The sequence below is a fragment of the Mesitornis unicolor genome, unplaced genomic scaffold (genome assembly GCF_000695765.1).
Source record: "Mesitornis unicolor isolate BGI_N332 unplaced genomic scaffold, ASM69576v1 scaffold12602, whole genome shotgun sequence".
NCBI lineage: Eukaryota > Metazoa > Chordata > Aves > Mesitornithiformes > Mesitornithidae > Mesitornis > Mesitornis unicolor.
Window position 1 is genome coordinate 1 of NW_010171260.1, and position 15,467 is coordinate 15,467.

The 15,467-nt window shown below is 49.7% G+C and overlaps 1 protein-coding gene across 1 annotated transcript; it reads left to right on the forward strand.

Moving 5' to 3' along the window:
- The first annotated feature begins 323 nt into the window (after window positions 1–323).
- On the forward strand, window positions 324–3,017 carry LRRC8D (leucine rich repeat containing 8 family, member D). Its single transcript, XM_010179981.1, is given in 2 exon segments — window positions 324–1,481; window positions 1,483–3,017. Coding segments are annotated over 2 exon segments (2,571 nt in total). The 3' UTR covers window positions 2,896–3,017.
- Window positions 3,018–15,467: the final 12,450 nt, after the last annotated feature.

Here is a 15,467-nt window from a genome sequence, read left to right on the forward strand (position 1 = left end):
GAGCCTTCCTACCCTCAGCAGATCAACACTGTGCAGAGCAGGCCTTGGTGCTTGTACTGTGATGTGACAAAGATACTTAAATATAATGTGGCCCGAAGTGAGAAGACTTCTGTTCAGATGCTAAAGTAATGCTTCATTTCAGTACGTACCCTTTGAGGAAACCGTGTTGAGTGGAACGATGGACTGTGTGTGACAGGGAGCAAGACACAATGGAAACTGGAACCTTCTGAAGATCTCTGTGTTGTGGTTTGGCTGTTAGTAAATGGTAAAATAACCTGCTTACCAGTCAGCAATACTGACTTTGTCTTTGTTCTCCCGTAGGAATGTTTACCCTTGCAGAAGTTGCATCGCTCAATGACATCCAGCCAACGTACCGTATCTTGAAACCATGGTGGGATGTGTTTATGGATTACCTAGCTGTCGTGATGTTAATGGTTGCCATTTTTGCTGGAACCATGCAGCTGACCAAAGACCAGGTCGTCTGCTTGCCGGTTTTGCAGTCTACTGTAAATTCAAAAGCGCAGGCCGGCACGTCAGGGAGGGCTGACTTCACCACTGTCGAAACAAGCACTGCTCAAGGAGAAGCAGCAGCCACGAGAACGGTTTCCTTTGCGAGCGCCCCTACTGTAACACCCGACGTACCTCTGAGCAGAGCTACCTCTTCTCAGTACCAACCCACTGAGCCGGGCCAGGAGCTGAAGAAGGAGCAGAAGGATTCTTTAGGCCGTAAAACAAACCTGGATTTTCAGCAATACGTATTTATTAACCAGATGTGCTACCATTTGGCTCTTCCCTGGTACTCCAAGTATTTTCCCTATCTTGTTCTCATCCATACTATCATTTTAATAGTCAGTAGCAATTTTTGGTTCAAATACCCCAAGACTTGCTCGAAAATAGAGCATTTTGTGTCTATTTTAGGGAAGTGCTTTGAGTCCCCTTGGACTACAAAAGCGTTGTCTGAAACGGCGTGCGAGGACTCGGAGGAGAACAAGCAGAGGTTAACGGGTGCCCAGTCCCTGCCCAAGTACGTTTCCACGAGCAGCGATGAAGGAAGCCCCAGTGCCAGCACTCCCATGATAACAAAGTCTGGCTTCAAGTTTTCAGCCGACAAGCCCATGATTGAGGTTCCCAGCGTCACTATTTTGGACAAGAAGGACGGCGAACAAGCCAAAGCGCTGTTTGAGAAGGTCCGTAAGTTCCGGGCTCACGTGGAGGACAGTGACCTGATTTACAAGCTCTACGTCGGCCAGACTGTCATCAAGACCGTCAAGTTCATCTTTATCCTCTGCTATACCGCAAACTTCGTCAACACCATTAGTTTTGAGCACATCTGCAACCCGAAAGTGGAACACCTGATTGGCTACACGCAGTTTGAATGTACGCACAACATGGCTTACATGTTGAAGAAGCTGCTCATCAGCTACATCTCCCTCATTTGCGTCTATGGCTTTATCTGCCTTTACACGCTTTTCTGGCTCTTCCAAAAAAAACTTGAAAGAATATTCCTTTGAAAAGGTCAGAGAGGAGAGCAGCTTCAGCGACATCCCCGACGTCAAAAACGATTTCGCGTTCCTCTTGCACATGGTAGACCAGTACGACCAGCTCTATTCGAAGCGGTTCGGGGTCTTTTTGTCAGAGGTAAGTGAGAACAAACTGCGGGAGATCAGTTTGAACCACGAGTGGACTTTCGAAAAGCTGCGGCAGCACGTGTCCCGCAACGCCCAGGACAAGCAAGAGCTGCATCTCTTCATGCTGTCGGGGGTCCCCGATGCCGTGTTCGATCTGACCGATCTGGATGTCTTGAAACTGGAGCTGATTCCCGAAGCGAAAATCCCGGCGAAAATTTCCCAGATGACGAATCTGCAGGAGCTTCACCTGTGCCACTGCCCTGCGAAGGTCGAGCAGACGGCCTTCAGCTTCCTCCGGGACCATCTGAGATGCCTTCACGTCAAGTTCACCGACGTCGCAGAGATTCCTGCCTGGGTGTACTTGCTCAAAAACCTCCGTGAGTTGTACTTGATAGGCAACTTGAACTCCGAAAACAATAAAATGATAGGGCTCGAGTCTCTTCGAGAGCTGAGGCACCTTAAAATTCTCCACGTGAAGAGCAACCTGACCAAAATTCCCCCCAATATCACAGATGTGGCGCCGCATCTGACCAAACTCGTTATTCACAACGACGGCACTAAGCTCGTGGTACTCAATAGCCTTAAGAAAATGACGAACGTTGCGGAGCTGGAGCTGCAGAACTGTGAACTGGAGAGAATTCCCCACGCCATCTTCAGCCTCTCGAACTTACAAGAACTGGATTTAAAGTCAAACAGCATACGCACAATCGAAGAAATCATCAGTTTCCAGCACTTGAAAAGATTGACTTGTTTAAAGCTGTGGCACAATAAAATAGTCAACATTCCTTCCTCCATTACCCACATAAAGAATTTGGAGTCTCTTTATCTTTCCAATAACAAACTCGAGTCCTTACCAGCCGCAGTGTTCAGTTTACAGAAACTTAGGTGTTTAGATGTAAGCTACAACTCGATCGCGTCGATTCCGGTAGAAATCGGTTTGCTCCAAAACCTGCAGCATTTTCACATCACGGGAAACAAAGTCGACGTTTTGCCCAAACAGTTGTTTAAATGCGTTAAGTTGAGGACTTTGAGTCTGGGGCAGAACTGTATCACCTCCATCCCGGAGAAAATCAGCCAACTGCTGCAGCTGACCCACCTGGAACTGAAGGGAAACTGCTTGGACCGCCTGCCAGCCACGCTGGGGCAGTGCCAGCTTCTCAGGAAAAGCGGGCTCGTGGTGGAAGACCACCTCTTTGACGCCTTGCCCTCGGAGGTTAAGGAGGTGTTGAACCAAGACACGAGCATCCCCTTCGCTAACGGCATTTAGGCCGAGGGGAGATGCTCCGGTAGCTGATTTCCAAATGGCAAATGCTAAAGGAGAACCCTGCGTTTTAGAAAGAGGATTTCCTTGGGGAGCGGGACCACGAGCAGGATTAGAAGAGGTGTAACCGAGTGTTCAATGTTTGCAGTGTTTTAAACGAATTTATGTCCAAAATTTTTTGAGAGGATAAAGAACCTTAATAATCTCCATTCTTTTTTTTTTTTTTCTCTCCTTAAATTGTTTGTAACTTGGATGCTGCCGCTTCTGAATGTTTACAAATCTGCTTGCCTGCTTAAAGTAAATGATTAAATTGATGACCTTTTCTTACTATGCAAGTTATTCTTTAAGGTCTGGATTTACTTTAGTGCATTACAGGGGGGAAAAACACCAAGGATCAATGTTGTATATGGGGAAAAAAACCAAGGAGAAATGTTGTATATGGGGGAAAAAACCAAGGACAAATGTTGTATATGGGGGAAAAAAACAAGGAGAAATTATGTATAATGGGGAAATAAACCAAGGATCAATGTTGTATATGGGGAAAAAAACCAAGGAGAAATGTTGGATATAGGGGGAAAAAACAAGGAGAAATTATGTATATGGGGGAAAAAACCAAGTATCAATGTTGTATATGGGGAAGAAAACCAAGGATCAATGATGTATATGGGGGAAAAAACAAGGAGAAGTTTTGGATATGGAGGGAAAAACAAGGAGAAGCGTTGGATATGGGGGAAAAAACCAAGGATCAATGATGTATATGGGGGAAAAACAAGGAGAAGTGTTGGATATGGGGGGAAAAACCAAGGATCAATGTTGTATATGGGGAAGAAAACCAAGGATCAATGTTGTATATGGAGGGAAAAAAAACAAAGATCAATGTTGTATATGGGGGAAAATAAACCAAGGATCGATGTTGTATATGGGGAAAATAAACCAAGGATCGATGTTGTATATGGGGAAAATAAACCAAGGATCAATGTTGTATATGGGGAAGAAAACCAAGGATCAATGATGTATACGAGGGGAAACACCCAAGGATAACCGTTGTCTGTGGTTCTAACAGCACTTGAAACACACGCCGATCCTCAGCAATGAAACCACTTTGGCTGTGCTTTGCCCTGCACCAGAGGCACCGTTCTCCTGCATTCAGGTATGTGGTTTGCATCAGGCCAAGCGCGTTTGCCTTCATTCCTCAGCCTCGTGTTTTTTGGGTGAGATTTTCTTCTGTGGTCCATGTGCTGCTCCGGCAGTGACCGGTCCCGATCCCGCAGGCTCGTGTCCCCCCAGCCTCATAACCTAATGCTCTGCTGTCCCCCAAAGCAGGGGGTGGTGAAAGGGAGAACGCTGCCACTTGGCTTTCACGTTGGGGATAGCTTTGACGTTTGAACTGTGCTTGCAAGGTGACCTCGAAAGCCATCAAACACCAAGTGACTTTACTGCTCATCTTTTGCTCCTCTTCTGGGTTTTCCCCAGGCGTCTGAGGGGTTTTGTTTCACAGCCCTTGCTTTTAGGAGCTGGGGTGACTGCTCCGTTTTCCACGCTAACGACGGAGACGTAAGAGTTTTGATTTACCCAAACACGATTTAGCTTTACCACCTCTTGTGGTGTCTTTCACACCCAGGTTTTAACTATAGGACCGCCCTTCTCCCCCACCCCAGCCCGAGTAGTTTGATGTGTTTGAACCCTTACGGACTGTTAGAAAACCCTGTGTGCCAGAGAAGTCATCAAATAAAGAAAAGAAGCAGACAGCAGCGAGCGTGGGAGATTTCTTTTTTGGTTGGGTTGTTGTTTTTTTTTTTTGGTGGCGTTTTTTTTTAACCGAGTTCGCGTTGCCAGAACCACGACATAAATCCAACCCATTAAACCTGCCAAATCATCGGTTGTAAATCTCAGCCGTTTACATTCCGTGCGTGCAGAAAAGAAGTACTGTGCTGGGAGATGATTACGCGATTACTCACGGCTTAAACACAATTCCCTATTGTGGCGCGGTCAGGACTGAACTAGTCTGTAGTTCTTCTCTCACAGAAACCCTCATGCACAGCGATTTCTGCTGGAGCTCCACCACAGCTGCCCCGGCTTACACCACTGTGAACAGGGGATAGATGGGGCCTAGGGGCATTGAGCAGTCGGGAGCGTTTTGAATACTGCTCTTGCAGATCCTGCGCATTTTCTCGTTAGTCATTTACTGTTCGTCGTGCTGGGAGGGCTGTTCTCAGCTGGAGGTGGCAGCCTCTGGGTACAGAACTGCACCGGATGCTTGCGTGGATCAGAAAACCAGTGTCTGAGCAGTGGTCTGCCCACTTCTTTTGGGGATATGGTCCGGTTTCCACTTGCCAGCTTGGGATGCTGACAGTTCTGCATAGGTTTGGCAGAAGACTTGCACCTCCTGATCTGGGATGTTTCCTGCTAATCCTCAAATTTTTTTTATAAGTAGAAGTTAAGGCTGCAGTGGATTTTTTGGTTGTCTTTAAGAAACTCTCACGTGTTCATTTTTTGCACATAGATCACTTTAAAATTGCTGGACTATTGACTCCTTAGGAAAAACTGTGGGATATACTATTGGTGTATGCTCTGTATTTGCTGTTCAGTGTCATTTCAGCTTCCAAAACGTCGTGCGTAGGAGGGAGGAAGAGTTGGAGGATGGCAAAGTCATTGGGATACTTAGAAAAATAGTTCTGGTTTTCATCTTTTATTTTAATAGCGGAGTCGTACAGGATGCGGTTGTGGATTGATTTTCAAAGCTTTTATTGGTGTTTCCAATTCTCCTGCCGTCCCTGCTGATGTTCAAAAGATAAACCCACGTCTGTATGAGTGGTATACAGAACTTAGCCCACTGTTCTGACTAGTTATTCTCCTCCTTTTTAGACAACTCCCTCCAAAATAAGTACACGTTAAAGTTGAACTTCAGGCTTGTGATGCTTGTTCGGCATAAAACCCGCTCTTGTTTTTAGGAGAGCTCTCTCAGAGCGGGGAGGACCTGCCCGTCACCCCCGTGTTGCCTCCCCAAAGTCCTTCCTCCTCCTTGCGACCGTTTATAATGTCCCTATTTCCTGCGTGTCAACTGGCACAGTCTTGCTTTCAAGTCTTGGAAGTTCATCTCTTTTTTTTCCATGTAAGGCATGTGAAATATATTTTGCATTTCTATTTGATTTAATAAACGAGATGTTTATATCTTCCTCTAATCTTATTTTTTTTTCCATGGGGGAAAAGTGCGTTTGCGTAGTGAAAACCTTCGATTTCAGGTGTAACTTACACTGAACTTGTTCTGTGGTGCTTCTAAATCTAAGAAGGGAAGGGGTATGAGGAGCCGCTCCTAATAAATCCTGTAGGTATGGTTTCTAATTGGAATACAGCATCTCAGGATGGATGTTTTCTTTTCATATATGCACAACCTAAATAACCTAACACTGTTTTGCTCGGCCAGCGAAGTTTTGCAGAATTTATATAGAAAAAATATCGTGTTCCCTCAAATAAGGGTAAGTAGGAAATGGCCCATTCTGCTCTTGCCGCTGTGATGAGGATCCCTTCGTTTCCCGATAAATTGTCCTTTTGCAAGATGCTTCCAGCGCTGCAAACTGAGCCGTGGTGCCCTGAGCAGGCACCGGGCCTCTCGGAGGCTTTCGGCCCCCAATAAATGGCTTCGCAGTCCTGTTTGCTCAGGAGGGATCCGCTCATTAAACGCTACCCCCCCTCACTTTGTGGGCTGTATTTTTAATTAAAAACTCTACAGAAATAGCCCTGCTTTACGTCATGGCTCCGTGGATGCGCACAGAAATGAATGGTGCACGGCTTTGTGAAGGCAATGGGCCAGACTGTGGTTCATTTACTTGAAGTCAGGTCAAACAGATGAGGTGCTCCTACAGCTCTGGTGGTGTCCGTCGTTCTCCTTATGCAGGAGCAGACTCTGCCTTTGACTCTGCCTTTGCCTCCTTGGTTCTCAGGACAGGGAACTGCAGAAACCTGACAATCCCAAGTGTAACTCCTCTGCAGCCTCTGAGCTTGAAAAATGAGGCTTCTGTCAGCTCTGTGAACCCATGAGGGTGCTGAAGATGAAAACAAGAGCTTCAGATTTGCTGAGGCATCCTTGCGTTGGTGGCAGAGCCGTAGGGCACAGCGGCATTGGGATGAGGGGTAGCTTATCTGGGATGCTGTGGCCCCGTGTGATGGGATTATTGCCTGAGCAATGGGATATTGCCTGTGCAGCAACTGGCCTTGGAGATACCGTGGAGCATGGCGAGGAGGCAGGCTAAACCCAGAAGGGCACCAGGACCTCATTCTCACGTGGGAAAAGAAGATTTAACTTTCCTGTCTATAAGCTGGGGATTCTTTACTGAAGGTAAGGTACATGGGTGATGGTGAAAAATGCAAATCCTGTAGAAATGAGGTCATTTAGGAGGATTCAGGAGGCAGAGGTGGTCTCGTCATCAGCTGCATGGCAGAGCCATATCAACACATTTCTAATGTGTGGTCCAGAACAGTTTGAGTTAGACAGCTGACTGGCAAAGATGTCTCAAGCTGTCTTTAAGCCTGCCCCCCTGCAGAAATAAGGTTCCCTGGCTCGTTCCTGCCTGATGTTTGGCAAGATGTGGGAAGGGGTCCAACAGCGATGGAGATTCCAGCCTCTCCAGGCAAGCTGTTTCCTTATTCACCTTCCCCATTGAAGCAGCCGGAGCCTTGGCCAGACAGCAAGTGCTGCTGCTGCTGCGTTTAGGCCAACCCGAATGATTAGAGATGTATTCATGTATTTGCTTGCAGACGCACAGACTGAGTCAGACCCCTCCGTGGATGCATTGCATCTCAAGCAGCTTGGTGGGCCTGAAGTCTGGGATTCCTTTAAAAAGAGAGCTGTGAGGGCCAGCTACGTCAGCTGGGTCATGGACGTAGTGCAAAACGTTGTGTTGTCCAGTAACGGCAAGGCCATCGCAGCCCTGGTGCGATGCATTTATGGCTGGTCTGCCTCATCCTTGCCTTTGTGTCCTGGTTTGAGCTAAACAGAACTCATTTTCTATTTAATGATTTTACTTTTCAGCTCAGTCTCTTCTCAGTGGCTGAACTTGCTGAAACCAGCAGCATGGTTTTCAGTATGTGCTGCTACAAGATAAGCTCAAGGCCAAGTGTCTCACTGTGGGTGCTGTGTCTGCACCTACAGGGGGGAGCAGACCCAAACCTGCCCAACGAGGGATTGCATCCCACACACGCCACACTCGGTGTAAAGCCCAGGGATCACCAGGGTCTCGACCCTTCTTCCATCCCTGACCCTTCCTTCCCTCTCCACCCCTGCAATGGCCCAAGGCCCAGCAGACCCTGCTGCTTCGGCTGCCTCTGATCCTGATCCCTGTGTTCCTGCATCAGCTCCCACTGCTGCTGGGTCCAAACTGGGACTTAAATCTCTTGCGGTTCAGGACTGGGCCAACCACTAATCCTGGACACCTTGCAAAGCCTGGGTGGTCTGCTTGTTCAGAAAGACATTTTGTAAAGGTATTTAAATAAAACGTTCCTTGAGCGAGCTTGCTGTAGGAACGTGCAAGCTAATCCTTAACATTACCAGAGTTTAAAGAATTGAGACACATTCTGTGGTGTCTTTAACCTTTACATTTACCCCTTGCTCCCACTGTGAACTGATGAATCCGCTGCCTGAACTCCTGATCAGCTGACGGGGCTGTGATTGGCAATTTCAGCACTGCAGACGAGCTCGGGGTCCAGGCTGCCCGCTCGTGCTCGTACAGCGTGTTCAGCACTTCAGCATCGATGTGGAAAATGCTGCAGGCTTACACTGTGACCAATTTCCCGGGACAGCAAATCATTCCCCGTGCTGCTGAAGGGAGGGAGAGCTGTGTCACCGAGTACAGTTGTTTCTGTAGCAAAGACGACGCTTTGGAGTTAAGCTCAGAAACAGATTTCCCAAGCTGATTACAAATACGCACCCATTCCACGATAAAAGTCATGAGGGAAGTCATTTCTGGGCAGAAAGATGCTGAAAACGGTCCCTGTAGCTCTGCCAGGCATGGGTGCAGAAGTGGCAGCTCTTCAGCGCTGCCCATCACCACAGTACAACTGGAGCGAGGATCTTCATAACCACACGCACTGGAGCTTGGCCAGGCTGCATCTCTCTCTTCCCTTCCCTGAAGAGAACAGCCCCTAAGCCCTTTGGCAGTTACAGCAGCCAGGACCTTTGTTCTGTCTTGCCTCCAACAGCACGCTGCCCCTTGATCCTGGAGGTGACGTGGGGTTATTGGTTTAATAGCGACTGTTTGGGAAGAAAGCCATCTGCTACACGAACACCACAGTCGCTTGCAGGAAGACTTCCAGCACAGAGCAGGTCTGTTCCCATAAAAACGAACACGATGTGCCCATAAACAACACAGACTTGAGTTGGGATCGGGTGGTGCAGACCATTAGGAATAAGTGCAGGAACACGTTGCTGTTCTGCTAACCAGTTCTGGGGAGTTTTGCTGCTTCAGGTGGTTTGGAAAAGCGGATTTTAAGACCTTTTTCCTGATGCTGTCCTGCAGCGTCTCTGGAGCTGATGTTGCTTGTCCCAGCGGGTGCTGCTGGAGCTGCCCCGGCAGAGCTGGGGTGGGAGGAGGCCTGGGTGCTGCCAGCACCCCATGGATGCTCCCCCCTGCTGGGGCAGCCGGGGTTATAAAAAGTGTAGGGGAGATGCTGCACCCGATTGTGTCCTTAGAGGGAACACTGTTGAACGTGACCTATTGCCAAGCAAGGCGTCCGAAAGATAGGGATCATGATAACGGGAGGAAATGCAGAGTAAGGAGGGGGGGAAAGGGAATAAAGAATCCTCAGAGGAGGTAGAGTCCCCATCCCAAATTTCAGAAATTTTAGAAAGTCAGTGTAAAATCTGGAGTGCAGGTTCCAGCTGCTCCTGCCTGGAGCCGAGCTCAAACCCGCAGTGCACCCTAGGACTCTTGGCCTTTATTTTTCTCTTCCATGCCCCTGTGTCTTAGACAGGGCAGGGCCTTAGGGCGCCTGTGCTGCTCGTGTGCTCTCCTTCCCTTCCTGCTCCTGTGCCAGTGTCTGCGATAAGCTCGTCCCGGCAGAACCGTTAACGCTTATCCCAGCACAGCCGAGCCCTGGCTGCGTGCTCAGCAGGGAAACCCCGGGCGTTATCGAAGGCCAGAGCCTAATCTTGGAGCTGCAGCTTCCCCCGGTGAAGGGATTCTCCCTCCCACAGCCACCAGGCTGTACCCAGTGGGGCAGAGCCCTGCCAGCACAGGGAGGCCAGAGCGGGCGATGCTGGGGGCCCCATAGGGTCCTGTCACCTCCAGCTCTCACACAGCCCTGGGGAGCCACGCTCGTCCTGCAGCCTTCTGAGGAAGTGTTTCCATAGCATCTTTACCTCGTGATTTCCATAGGTGTCCCCATGATTCCTGCTCCTGTGCGTTTCAACGGCCTCACTTGTCTTTGGAAATGGGGCTGTGTGCTTCTTGTCCTGTTTGTAAAGGATGCAGAGAGCACCTGGTGGCTGTCGCAGCCCCTTCTGCAGCCAGTGCTTTTAATCTGCTCTAGGTTAAACCCCTTCCTTCAGCCTCTCTTCGTGTGTTGTTTGGGTGTGCTGAGTTTTTGACACTCACCACTCCCGTTGCTTTCCTCAATCTTCTCAGTTTATCAAGTTTAGCAAAACAGAGGTGCTCATAGCAGGACATGGGACCTGGGCTGAGAGCTCCCTGGGGACAAGCAGCACAGAGGCACTGACCCCTGGGGACAAGCAGCCAGAAGGAAACCCCAGGAGCAGTCACAGAATCCCAGAATGTGAGGAGCTGGAAGGGACCTGGAAAGCTCCCCCAGTGCAACCCCTGCCAGAGCAGGATCACCAGAGCAGTCACACAGGAACACGGCCAGGGCTTTGGGGGTCTCCACACAAGGAGACTCCACAACCTCTCTGGGCAGCCTGGGCCATGCTCCAGAACCCTCACACTCACAAAGTTTCTCCTCCTCTTCAGCTTGAACCTCCTGTGCTCCAGCTTGGGACCATTGCCCCTTGTCCTGGCATTGGCCATCCCAGAGCAGAGCCTGGCTCCTTCCTCCTGACACTGCCCTTTCCCAATGGATCCCCAGGAATGAGGGCACCCCTCAGGCTCCTCTGCTCCAAGCTCAAGAGCCCCAGCTCCCTCAGCCGCTCCTCAGCAGGAGATGCTCCACTCCCTGCAGCATCTTTGTGGCTCTTCACGCTGTGTGCCCAGGTTGCCCAGCCTGCTCACCCCTGCAGAAAGCCTGGCCACTCCGACTTCCCCGCATCCTCCATGGGCAGGGAATTCAGGTGCAGTTTTGCAGGGTGACTTTGGTCCGGTGGCCGAGCAGGGGGCAGAGGCAGGGTGCTGCATGGTCTCCGGGTGCTGCATGGCCTCAGGGTGTCTCTGCTCAGATGCCTGCTGCTCTCCTTTGCTGTTTGGCTTCTCCAAGGTCCAAGGGATACAGCAGAAGGTGGTGGTTGATCACCAAGCCCTCCGGACTCGTACCTATCATGAGTTTTATTGTGGCCTTCTCCCCACGCTGTAGCTGTAAGAGTGTCCTATGGATGGAAAATGCTGGGCAAGTGGAGGCTCCAGTTACAAACCCAGGGCTGTAGTGCACAACAGAGCTGGAAACCAGATGCTGCTGAGGGCCTCAAGTTTTAACCTATTAAAATTAGGAAACGTGCTTAATGAAAGGCAGAGGCCAGCTGGGTTGTAAATTGATCCCTGTTGGTGTTTTTGTGTATTTGAGATTTAAGAAAATGCCAGCGTGATCTGACCCAGCAGAGTGTGATACGTTTCTAGGCCATCTTTGTGCTAAAATCCAGTTAAGTAAATTGGCTTTAAAATTGAGTGTGTTAAATGGGTGTGAGGCAGCACTAGTGTGGATGAAAAATTCACACGCTTGGTACTTGGGAAAGCTCTCAAACCCTCAGAGCTGTTTTTGCTGCTGTGATGGCCGAGTCTGTGTGTGTCTCTCCCTGCAGATTTCAGCCTCCACACAGAGCACGGGGGTTTGCCCCAGGTGCCGGGGGTCTGAAACCACAGCGTCCCAGTGCTAGGGGTGAGCTCCAGGAGTTCACACAGGCATCGTGTCAGGAGCCTGAGTGCTTAATCCCCTGTCAGGGCCTGCTTTTCTCTCAGTTTAGGACCAGTAACGCTGACAGGCCGCGGTTTTGAACTGTACAAAAGAAGCCTTAATTAAATATGGGTTTTTTTCAGAATTAATTAAAAGACTGCAAAATTATCATGTAGACAGCAGTGCTGCACCACGGTTCGAAGCCTGCCTTCTGCAGGAGCTGCCCCACAGCAGAAGCACACCCATAGCAAAAGGTAAGTGCATCTCCAGAGGAAGGCATTCCAGGTTACCACCCCTTGTAGACAAGGTCCTTGTGCCTGGGGGGCTTTGTTGATCTTTGTGCTTGTGTTGATCAGCCTTAGCAATGTGTTTAGCTCCTGATATATTCCTTTAATTAAATGCTTTTAACATTCATCATGGGGTTGCTAATTGCTGGCTCCCCCAGAGGAGTGGAGTGTGAAGCACGGCCTGGGTGGGACCACTCGGAGGGTCCCAAAATGAGCATTTTAGCCTTACAATCTGCTGCCCTCACCACATCAGACCGAGAAAGGGCTGGCTAAGAGGAGACCTCAGAGAGCCAGCACCGCTGCAGTTTTGTCAGTGCTCCTGAAAACCTGAAGGGCTGCTGCTATCAACAGCAAAACGTTGGCAGTGTGATTAGCTCTGCGCAAGGCTTACGTTCAAAGAAGCTTAAAGGATGAACAGGCATATGCAGACAGGACTTAGGCACTCCGTATTATCAACCTATGGCAGTCCTATGTGATGTAGAACAAGGCATGGAGATGCTGATGCTCCACTTTTTATCCTGCTGGCCACAGCACTTCCCGTGCTTACCAGCAAACGGGCCTTGGTGCGAGCTGCTGCTCGTTGGTGTATGAGAGCAGGGTGGTTTGGGGCAGCCAGGAGGGATTCCTTGTGCTGGGATGTCCAGCAGAGCTGGGTAGGTCCATGAGGATTTGAGGTAAAAACCCCCTGAGCCCCAAGGCTCAGCAGCCCCACTGCTTGCAGGGCTGGCTCTGTTCCTGCCAGTAGCTGTGAATGACACATCTTGGGAAAGGAAAACAACCCCAAACACTCACTTAAGTACAAAACCTCTTTGGTGTGGTGCTGCTTTGGAGGTTTGCAGGTGTGAAACTCCTTGCTACAGGATATTAGGGGTGCTATGAGTTTTCATAGTCTCAGGGGGATGCAGAGGAAGTTCATGGGAGAGGACTCCAGGGAGGATTGGTGAATGCATGGAAACCACCTCTGCTGTGGCACGGCCCTGGTTTTTGCCCTGATTTTCCTGTTCTCTGCAGCATCTCCTTGGGCTGCTGTCAGGATGGGAGGCTCTCCCACAAAACGCCCTGTGCTGTGCAAGCCTCCTTGCTCCCCTCGGGGTGCACTGCAACTGCAGCATCTGTCCAGGCCCCACAGCGCAGCGGTGCGGCTGCTGGCCATGGGCATGGCTTTGATTCCTGTCATGACAACTTCCCCCTAGGCTGCTTGGGGTAACTTTCTATGGTAAAGAAACTCATTTCTCTGTCCTTCTCTGCCTCCCTTTTGTCCATACTCCACAGCACATACCTCCCCTTTTGCTTTCTCCAGACCGGCCTGCGGTGCTGTCTGGGCACAGAGGTGCTGTCTCCTTGAAGGGCCGCAGCGTTACTCCTTGGTGTAAGTCACAGATGCTTCCTTGGTCACACAAGCAGGTCCTGACTGTGGTATGTGCCCCAGCTGCTCGCCTTTGCCCTGCTCAGGGGGCTTCTCACTGGCAGTAGCCCCTCTCCTTCCTGCCCTGTGCAAGATGCCCTTGCTTGGTTGTTCCTGAGCGGTCTGAGCTTGTACAGCCTTTGGAGCTGGTCCCAGCGTGGGCTCCTGTGCAGGAGATGGGGAAGCAGCTTCAGGTACAGCTGGGAGAGAGAACTTGAGACCCACATGTGCTTGTACAGGTACCCCTGGTCCTCCCTGATCTTGTTTTTTGGTATGGCCCTGGTCTGATGCCCAGAGGAGAGGAAGGGACGAATGGTTAATGCTTGGGTTTTGCTGATTTGGTGTCTTCCCAGAGCACAAAAGGACCCAGATGGGGCTCCGCCACCTTGCTTGTGTGCTGAGGGGGGCTGGAGGGGTGCGCTGCATTTCAGGGCAGAGCAAGCCAAGCATTTTGGAGCACTTTGGAGCTGGCTTTTAAATGCAGAGGGGTTTCCAGCCTGAACAGAGCAGGGAGACCACCTTTGGAGACAGAGCTCTTGGTTTCTTCTGCAAGTTCTCCCCCAAAAGCGGTGGCTAAAAGGCCGTCAAAGGCCGGGCTGGTGGAAGTCTCCAATGTCTAAGGTTGCAGAGCTGAAGTCAGGAGTTTGGGACTGGTCCTAGCACATCCCAAAAAGCAAAGAAATCCTGCAGTTCAACGTGCTGACTGTTCGCAGGGCTGCTCTGCCTCTCCACTGCTCAGCATCTGTCACATAAAGCATAGGTTTAAATGAGCTTCAGCAAAACCATCCTCCAAAAAACCTGGGATGCTTCCCAGAGCTTGATCGCTAGCTGAGGTCGAGGAGAACTATTTCTGCCCTGCCTTCTTTCAATGGACTTTTTTCTGTTCCCAAAATGTGTTTATTTCTCAATTGCTTTGGCTTCACATCCAAAATGATTCTTGTTTTTTTTCCCAGAGGCCTCCTTTGAGAACGGCACACACGAACCATTGTGCACAGCAGCTCTGATTTCAACCTGCTCAAGTCTGACCACAATCTCCGCAGTCTTTGTTTTTTCTTCCCCGTGGCTTGGTTTTTGTTTGCTTCTTGAGCTTGGTTTGTTTTTTTCCTGGTAGAAATTTATTTCTCTCAGGCTCCTACAACATCGTTGTTGGATTAAAGGACAAGTGGCATTTGGAGTGATCTTTTAGACACCTCTGAATCCCAATTATTTCCCTGTAAGAAATGACAGGGTGTCCTGGAGCTGCTGAAATGAATCACTTGGGTGGGTGCTTTTTCTTCTTTCTTTGCTGCCAATTTGAGACAGTAACAAGTCTGGCTACGTCCTTCCTCCCTATAAAATCTGATGCAAAACTTCCACTGGTTTGGAGGAATCGTTCTGCCCCAGCACCCTATGAGTCTGTGGAGGGAGTTTTCTTCCTGAAAAGGTTTCACTGCACACTTATGCTAACTTTATCAGAAAAAGGCACACTTGAAAATCCAGGCCTCAGCCATTCTGGAGATGCTGCTGCCCTTCATTAACTAATTTGCTGGTTTACTGAAACCGCAGACGCGTGGGGAAGGTTTCTGTGCCAGACCTTCTGAATGGGCTGGTTGTGCAGGTGAGCGCCCAGGGCTGCGCGGGTTGCACAGCGCAGCCCTTCAGCTCTGCAAGTGAATCCTTCTACAAGCTCTGCCATCAGAAGTACCTGTGAGATTCTTGCTCTGGTGCAGCTCTCTTCAGCAATGCAGGACTGTGTGTATGGGATGTTTACTGGGCAAACAGCGTGGCTTTAGACCCCTGCAAGTGAAACTGCCTCTATTGATTTTCACTGCTGTCCTGGTTTGAGCTAAACAGAACTA